A 9061-nucleotide genomic window follows, 5' to 3' on the forward strand; every position below is an offset into this window, starting at 1 on the left:
ATTTTCCCATGCTGAGCTCAAAATCCTTCTTTTCTGGGAATGGCAGTGCTCTGGGTCTGCTCAAAGGAGAACACACACTCTCGCGGCTCAAGAGTTAACATTCCGGAATCATAGAGTTAAAGGAAAAGTTTTCCCCCAGTAAGTAGCAGAGGCCCTAGCAGATCAACAGTCGTGACATTTTCAGCCCCTTGTCTTTGTCTCCTGATAATGACTTGAGTATACTTTTTAGATACCTTTTGGATAACCAGAGGAGAGGTTTGGTAAATCTTGAGGTTGACCCATAATCTAATCCCACATGGAGCCCGGCCCCTGTATCTTCATGTTTCCCAGGCTCCAAAAATCCAGACTTTCTCAGAAAAAAATAAATGCCCGATAGGGCCAAACAATAGAACTACAGCCTTGCCCATCCCCCACTTGCTGCGGTGTTTTGACCTCTAAGGATAGCAGCAGTGTTGCTCCCCGCCTGCTTCCTCCAAAAAAGGTTGCAAAGTTCTCCCTGGTAATCTCAGAGGTTTGCCATTTTAAAAAAGATTCATGTGTTTGGACACGAGCAGAATGTCATCTAAAGAAATGGCACAAGGCAAAGTACCAGCGACCAAAAGGCCCCAGTGTAATTTAGACCACCCTCACTTAGATGTAAATTAAGGTAGAGAAGATTAACCTGACCCTCGGTAAAAACACCGCAAATGGTTTAGGGGTTAGGTTGTTACAGGTAAGGTTAATTATTTTTTCAGGGGCACCAGAATATACTATTAAGTGTCCTGGAAGAAGTAATTTCATAAGAGTAATTTCCAGAAGGAGTTTATTCATCTCACGTTGGTGAAAAATTTAACTGCAGAAAGGACCATAATTTACTCCTTTTGAATAAAGCTTCTTACCCTGTGCTGGAAACTGGCTCATTTTGACTCAGTGTTTCTCATATCCCCTGTACAACTACCATAAAAATTTTCTTTTGTTAGTATGAAACTGATGTAATTGCTTCGCTGAGCTACCTCAGATGTTGCTCTTTGTGTGAGTTAGAAATCTTTTTTTTTTCCCCAGAAGTGCCCTTTTAAGAACTTTTAGGGTAGCCACCTGAGGACAGCCTAGAATGAATTCAAGGATTGCTTTCATTTCTTGATGCATGGGATTTACATATATGTACTAATAGACTCATTTGTTCATGTATTCATATATATGTCCATAGATCCAAGCATTTAATAAGCTATTTATTGACTCCCCTTATAGAATATTGGTGAAGTTTATCAGGTAAGATTTCATTCTTCAGGTGACTTTTATAAGCTAATTATACATAAGTAACAACTTAAGGGTAAAAAAAGTTCAAAGAAAGGACAAAGTTCCCTTTTGAGTCTAGACACAGCTTTGCGGAGATTAGGGCACTGTGGAGATTACTTTTTGTCTGGATTTCATGGAACAGGCTTTGTAGTGGAGATGGAGGTCAAGATGACTATTGACATTGGCCTTCTGGATATGGACAGAAACCATAGCCATGGCAGCATCGTTGACCTCATAAGCAAAGGCTCAGAGGACAGGGCTGGAATGCCACAAAGGGTTAGGTGTAGGGATACGAGGGCAAGGGTTGGGATGTCAGGTGGATAGGCAGATGGAGGTTGAGTCATTGAAGGTCTTGAATGTCAGACCAAGCACTCGGGTTATATCCCAAGACCATAGCAGCCTTTGAAGGGTTTATAGCTGGGGAAAGGCACAGTCAGATTTGTGTTAAAGCTCACAGTGCTTCTTACAACTCAGGTGCTTCTTTTAACAAGTTAAAAGGTAGGCCCTGAACCAGTAGTTGAGGGGCAGGGCCCGAGATCCAACACGTCTAACAGGCTCCCAGTCAATGGTGCCACCAATCTCCACAGATCCCACCTTGAGTAGCAAAACTTGAGGCACGGTCCCTCTCCAGGCCATCTGATTAGAGACTAAAAGCAAAGAAACCTGTTAGGTATGAACGTACATTATCCTGTCCAGACCGATCCAAATAGTTGTTTTCTCAAAAATCCAGGCTGACTTCATCCACTCGTTTATATATTCATGAATTTCATTGCAAACACAAGTCATGGCCTCATTTTCAGGTACAGTACTTCCTGAGATCAGTGAGTTCTTAGGACGGTAATACATAGCCATCCGTATCGACATACAGGTTTTAGAAAGGATGAGGTAGATTTGGTCAAACTTCAGTCCCTGGGACTTTGTCTGTGGACATCAGAAAGGCAAAAGAGAAAGAAAATATTTTTGGTTTTTTGGTTTTTTTTTAAATGTGGGAGGCAGATTTGTATGGGAGAAACTGGAGGTGCGGAGCCTGGGGTATGGGGACAGTGGTCAAGGTTGAGTCGGGCCCCCCCATGATTACAGTGTGCCAAGACATCCACCACTCGTCTACCACTATCTCTTCCTGCATCCCTTCATCTCAGTCTCATTTCAGACTTCTGGTGCGTCTAAGCTCACTAACGTTTCATTTTTTCATTTTATCCATTTTCATCTTTCATTTTATTTTTTTATTTGAGAGGGAGAGAAGGAGCAGGGGGAGGGCCAAAAGGAGAGGGAGAGGGAGACTGGACTCTCCACTGAGCAGGGAGCCAGATGTGGGGCTTGATCCCAGGACTCCAGGATCATGACCTGAGCTGAAGGCAGACGTTTAGCTAACTGAGCCACCCAGGCACCCCCATATACTATTCTTATTAACAAATACCTTTATGCACCATCTCACAGTTAAAATGGAACACATATAGAGTAATATTGTTTCATGTCATAGAAATTCTGAGCTGCATTTTAATTCAAACTTTTTAGATCTTTCGACTTTTTAGGCTGCATGTAGTTAGATGTATGCACTTTTGAATACCCAGTCTTTCTAAATGTTATAAATAATCCTTAAAAATTCATATAACTCTTATAAATAGTCACCACATAGCTATTGCCTGCCAGGATGTGGGTTTATGAACTATCAGGAGTGGTTTGCACTTGCTCTCCGAATGCTTGCTTGCTTCATTGGCTGAGGCGATGGCAAGTCAAATCCAGCTGAAATTTTGGGGAAATGTACCTAGTGATTTATATAGGGAAGCCTTAGAAATCAAGCCATGACTACAGAGTGTCTGCCTTGGGAAAGGAGAAGAAGAGGCAGATACAAGGAACTATGAGTGTTTTAATCAGCTGAAGCTTCTATAACAAAATACTATCAGGAAAGTGCCTCAAACGATAAATATTTATTTCTCACAGTTCTAGAAGCTAGGATGTCCAAGATCAAGGTGCTGGCAGGTTCAGAGGAACCTCTTTCTGACGCAGACAACTGCTTTCTTTCTGTGTCCTCAGTGGCAGAGACAGAGACAGACAGACAGAGGGCGGGGGGGGGAAGAGTGGGGGAGAGAACAAGAACTCTGGTGTCTCTTCCTCCTCTTAAAGGGCACTAATCCCATCATCATAGGGCCTTCACCCTCATGGCCGCATTTAAACTGAATCATCTCCCAAAGGCCCCACCACCTAATATCATCACATTGAAAATTAGGGCTTTCACACATGAATCGATCCACACATGGATGAGGAGAGGATACATTCGGTTCAACAGTATTGAGCGATATAAGTGATACTTGGCGGTTGATGGGTAAGAAGTACACCAATGTAGGTGGCTTCAAGGTATGATGTGGCAGGCATCAGGACAGCTAGAGATTTGGGGAGAGGGGAATTCCAGATCATTCAGGTAGAGGAATCCAGCTGGCAGCTAGAAACCTGGTTGTGTGTATCCAACAGAAAGGGGTCAGAGCCATGGATATAGAATGGAAAGCGGTACTCATGGTCCAGAATTAAGGTCATGAGTTGGCCAGTGAGTGAAAGTGAATGAAGACAAGGGAAATGCATGGCACATAGTTGGGGGTGGCAATCAGAGGGGCTAGAAGGAGATTTGAGATGGATAAAGGAAACTAGAAGGCATGCAGAGTAGGCTGATAATGGCCCCAGAGATTTCAGATACTAATTCCTGGAACCTGTAAATGTTAGCTTCTGTGGGCAAAAAGATCTGCAGGTGTGATTGATTTACCCACTCTGAGATGGAGGGAGTATTCTGGATTATCCAGGTGGAAGCACATGTTTCCTTGTAAGAGGGAGGCACACATGCATGACCACACATGCAGACATGGGGGGACACTGTTTCAAGCCAGGGAGTGTCAGTAGCCACCAGAAGCTATAAGAGGCAGGGAACAGATCTTCTCCTAGAGCTTCCAAGGGCAAGTGACTTCAGTTCTGGCCCGGGAAAGATATAAGAGAATAAATGTGTGTTCTTTTAAGATATGGAATTTGTGGTAATTTGTTACAGCAGCTATGAGAAACTAATACAGGATACTCACTGAACTGGGCTGGAGGCAAAATAGAAGAATACAACATTTTGGAAACCAAAGGGAGAGACAGCTTGAGAGGAGAATGTGGTCATCAGAAACCTGCTACAGAGTGGCAGGAGAGGACTGAAGAAGAGTGCTGGAGGGGGTGACAGCAGCTTGCTTGCTGATAGAGAGGATACAAAGCAGGCTGAAGGATCTGAGCTGTGAGTCAGCACTGGGAAGGGGAAGCAGTGGATATAGGCTCCTAGGTCTACAGTTCAGTGCAGAAAAGGAAAGTCAAGATGGTAATTGGTAAAAAAAAAAAAAAAAAAATCTTGAAGATTGCATATCTTATCTTTTTAAACTAGTAATACAAACACATGTGTAAAATGTAATTGATGCAGAAGGGGCACCTGTGTGGCTTAATCCTTTACACATCCAACTCTTGATCTCAGGTCCTGAAATCAGGGTCTTGAGTTCAAGTCCCGTGTTGGGCTCCATGCTGGCCATGGAGCCTACTTTAAAAAATAAGTAAATGAAAAGAAAAGAAAATGTAAATGACACAGAAAGGCATAAAATTAAATTTAAAGCCTTCCTCCATCCTTGTTTTCTGCTCTGACCCTCAGCTTGCTCCCTAGAGGAAAATTGTAAGTGTTAATGTATGCCTCCAAAAACTCTTTACAGTATATACAGAATCCCCTGTCAATGGACACTCAGATTCTTTCCAGGTTTCTGCTATTAAAAACAAAACAAAACAAAACAAAACAAAACAAAACAAAAAAAAAAAAAAAAAAAACGATGTCATGGGGCACCTGGGTGGCTCACTCAGTTAAGCATCCGACTCTTGGTTTTGGCTCCAGTCATGATCTTATGGGTCTTGAGATCAAGCCCTATGTTGGGCTCATGTTCAGTGGGGAGTCGGCTTGAACTTTTCCTGTGCACTTCCCTCCACTCACACGGTCTCTCTCTCTCTCTCTCAAATAAATAAATAAATAACCTTTTTAAAAGGCAATGTCATTGTGAGCCTCTAGGTGCATACATCTTGAAGTATTTGGGCTAATATCCATACGTTGATTACTAATCATGAAAATACTGAATCAAAGGGTAAATGTATTTAAGATTGGGGTAGATATTTCCTAAATGCCCTGTCAAAGAGTTTTTCTCATTTTTATTCTCTTCGGTAATGTATGATTGCATCTGTTAACCCCACATTTTCAGTAACACTGAGCTTTATCAAACCTTTTCATTTTGGCCAGTCTGGTAGATGAAAAATTGTATCTCTTTGCAGTAGATATCTTTAGAGTGAGCTCATCGTTTCTCATGTTTGCCAACCATTTGTATGTCCTTGTAAATTACCTGTTTCCATTCCATACTTAAATATTTGTTGAATGCTGTGGCACATTCAAATGAACCCACTTTACAGACAGTAACATGGACCAATCTCATATACACAAAGTGATACAGACACAGACCAGCACTTCCAGTACGATTCTGGTATGCCAACGCCAAAGACCAGGCAAAACTCATCTCTGGTGTCTGAAGTAGGCTAGTGGGCACTCTTGGCAGAAAAGTGACTAGGAAGGGGTTCAGGGGAGTAGATAGACCGGGAAGTGTCCGTAGTGGTTTGTTATTTTGCTTCTTGTCCTGGCTGCTGGTTCCATGGGTGTGTCCACGGTGTGAAATTCAGTGAGTTGTAGACATAACAGTCAGCACACTTTTATGTACATTAGACTCCCAACAAAAGAAAAAAAGGAAAGTGAGGAACTTTTTATAAACATTTTTGAATGCTTAGAATGTGCCAAGCACTGTGTACAAGTCAGGCGAGGCCCCCGCTTACATAGTAGATAGAATAAGATCAACGTGTCCAATGCTGAGCACTGAGCCCAGCACAGAAAAGCACCTAAAAAGAATTGGCTGGTATGATTCAGTTTAAGAGGGAGAAACCACAGGTGCCTGCAGAGACCGAAAGCTAGCATAGTATGGACAGAAGGACACACAGACATGAGAGAACCATAGGACATGAGGCTGCGGGCTGAAGCAGGAGCAGATTGGGTAGGACCTTGTCAGAGACCCGAGTGAAAGGAGTTAAAATTTATCCTAGAAGCAGCTAGGCTCCGGCGAAAGGTTCTAAGCAGAAAAATGCATGGTCAGGACAGGTCAACTTCTTCTAATTGTCCTGAGTTCTCCCTCAGCTTGCCCAAGTCCCAGCTGTCAGGTTGAAGCTGTCTACATGTATCTGAAGCCAGTCAGATCACGGTGGGACTCTATCCTGGTCCCGGTTTCCCCGGCCCCTGGCCTCTGAAACCAGCCCTGTGAGGCTCTTCCATACATGTCACCATTCTCTGGCCTGAGAGCTAAGAAAATCTTGACTTTAGGGAACCTCAGAGTCTGTGGTCGAATGAACACAGCCAGGTGCTGAGAGGTTGCTCCCCAGGCATGTGTCCATCGTACAGAGCCTCCGCGGCTTAGGTCTGGAAGGGACATCAGAGACTCCTGTCCCTTAATTTGTGTCTGAGGTAAGGAGGCCAGACGTGTTCTCCTGATCACAATGAGTAGGTAGGAAAATAGGGCTAGGCGCCAATTCTCAGGACCCCATTCTTTCCCATCCCCCAGCAGTCGAGCTCAAAAATGTCTGCTGTTCAGAGAAGAGGTCTGGGTAGAACAATTCAGTTAAGAGGGGTGGGGAGCTTAAGCTTCTTTTGCTTATACCATTTTACTAACACTGAGGAGACACCAGCAGTATTCATCGAAGAATGAGGAGCTGTTGGAGAATGAGTGGGAGGTTGGGGATACTAAATGCCTCCCACATTGATCTTCTCTTTCCCACCAGGAAGGCCGCCAGCACCTCTTTTCATGACTAAAGATCCCAGGTCTTTCCTGAGCTGCAGAATCTACAGAACTTTTGTCCTCAATTTAGATGCTTAAGGGGCACGAAGAAGCACAGTTAGAGCGGGAAGCAGGAGATAACCAGGCTCCCAGAAGGGATGGGTGATGTCCATCACCATGGGCTCCCTTTCCCTCCGTGAATGACACTGCAGTCGCCAGAGTGGCTGCTTTCTTTACTAACGTGGGTCCCTTCAGCAGCAGTTTCTGTCTCCAAGCCCCTGTGACGTGCGCCTGAGGTTGGGAAGAGAGAGGAAGGAGGGCTGACTCCCCACCAGATGTCTGATGCTGTCCTGGGTCTGTTTCAGGGGAGGCCCAGAGGCCAGAACGAGATGAAAGCCGGGCCGCTACTGAGGCATGGATCGCACCGGAGGATGCTGGAAGGCCGGCCGGCCGCTCCCCAGCTACTCAGAGCCATGGGAACCAGTGCAACCCCTTTCATCCTTCATCACCCCGGGGAGCATCTGAGGAAGAAGGCATAAACAGGCTTGGAGGGGAAAGAATGAAACTGACAGAAGCAGAACCGGAAGGGGTCAGAAGAGCAAGTCTCGGGGAGACTCAGAGGCACGAGCCAGGGACAGCCCCACCGGGCCTGGCCTCCAAGGGGGAAGTCCCCACATCTTGCCAGGGCTCCTTTGAGTCCAGCCAGGCCGCAGCCGAAGCCTCCAGCCCGGAGGACAGCAAAGAGACCCCAGAGGGTGGCGGCATGAGGAGCGCAGTGAAAACCTGAAGAGGAAAGAGACCCGTGTGGTGACACGTCTACAGTGCAGGGGGCGGTAAAGAATTAAGCGTCCGAGCAGCTCTCAGAAGCTGCTTTCTCCTCACACACTTCCAAGTCTGCAAGTGAGAAGAGACACAGGTCCTTTGGCACACTGTGAATATCCTGATGATGCCAGCCCAGTTTGATTTATTAAATGCGCGTCCTCAAGCTTCTCGGTGTCATCTCTTTCTGCCGGAGACGCGCTGCTGTGAACACGGCCGGGCACAGAATTGTGTCAGCCATATGGCTGGTTTTCAGCATCCGTCTTTCTGTCAGCATTTGTTTTATTAGAGATAAGACATTTTTGGATTAGCGTTTAATGTTGTCGATCAAAATTATGGGGAGAGCATGAAACGGATGGGGCTTTTAATCAGGTCCCCCATCTTTGTAATGGTTAGGCCGCTGGAGAGAAAGGTGGCATTGAGCATAATGGGTCCAGAGGGCCCGCAGCTCCGCTCCATCATGTTAGGGCCCCGGAGGACCTCCCAGCGTGGGTGTTCTTGGCACCCTGCCCACGGCCCTGTCTGTCATGCCACCAACTGGCAGGTGGAGAAGGGCTTAAGCGGGCTCAGAAGGTTGGGTTTCCGGTTTGAAATCCACGGCCTCTGTGGAGACCCGTTTGCGGACTGCTTGAGCTGAGTTTTCCAGCCTGTAATTCCGAAGGATTAATCGACCTGGAGTGGTGGGAGGGAGGAGAGGGAAGGAAGGGGACTCCAGTGGTATTTTGATTTTTTTCATTTCTGAGATAAGAGCCAGAGCCTGGGAGCGCTGGTTCTCTGCATTCAACCTGTGCTGCCTATGGGGTTTCTGTGGCCATGGGGGGTGGGGACAAGATAAGCACTTGGGGCAGGAAACTCATCCAGTTTCCTGTGCCACGTGAAACCTTCACTCCTCCTGCAGTGGGTTAAGGCTGCCTCCCTGGGCTGCCAGGTACCGGATCTTGAGACACAGAGCACGCGGCCCGATAGTGGAAAGAGGGAGGGAAACAAAATAACTTCATTACAGCTTGTTTCGGGGGACTGTGGAACCAAGGACCAAGGTTAGGAAGGGAGGGGATGTCGACCTTCCTTGGTTCTTTCCTGAGGGATAAAATTAGCTCTTCTGGATGGCA

The 9061-nt window shown here is 45.9% G+C and overlaps 1 protein-coding gene across 2 annotated transcripts in view; it reads left to right on the forward strand.

Annotated features, from left to right (window-relative positions):
* The window catches only part of CCDC149 (coiled-coil domain containing 149), a 98282-nt gene extending 90164 nt beyond the window's left edge, over positions 1 to 8118 (forward strand). For both annotated transcript variants that reach the window (XM_059164508.1, XM_059164514.1), the window contains one exon: positions 7499 to 8118. In XM_059164508.1, the coding sequence (XP_059020491.1) occupies positions 7499 to 7920 (422 nt within the window). In that variant the 3' untranslated portion in view covers positions 7921 to 8118. The remainder of the gene's footprint in view (positions 1 to 7498) is intronic.
* Positions 8119 to 9061: the final 943 nt, after the last annotated feature.

Source organism: Mustela lutreola, chromosome 1 (assembly GCF_030435805.1).
Source record: "Mustela lutreola isolate mMusLut2 chromosome 1, mMusLut2.pri, whole genome shotgun sequence".
NCBI lineage: Eukaryota > Metazoa > Chordata > Mammalia > Carnivora > Mustelidae > Mustela > Mustela lutreola.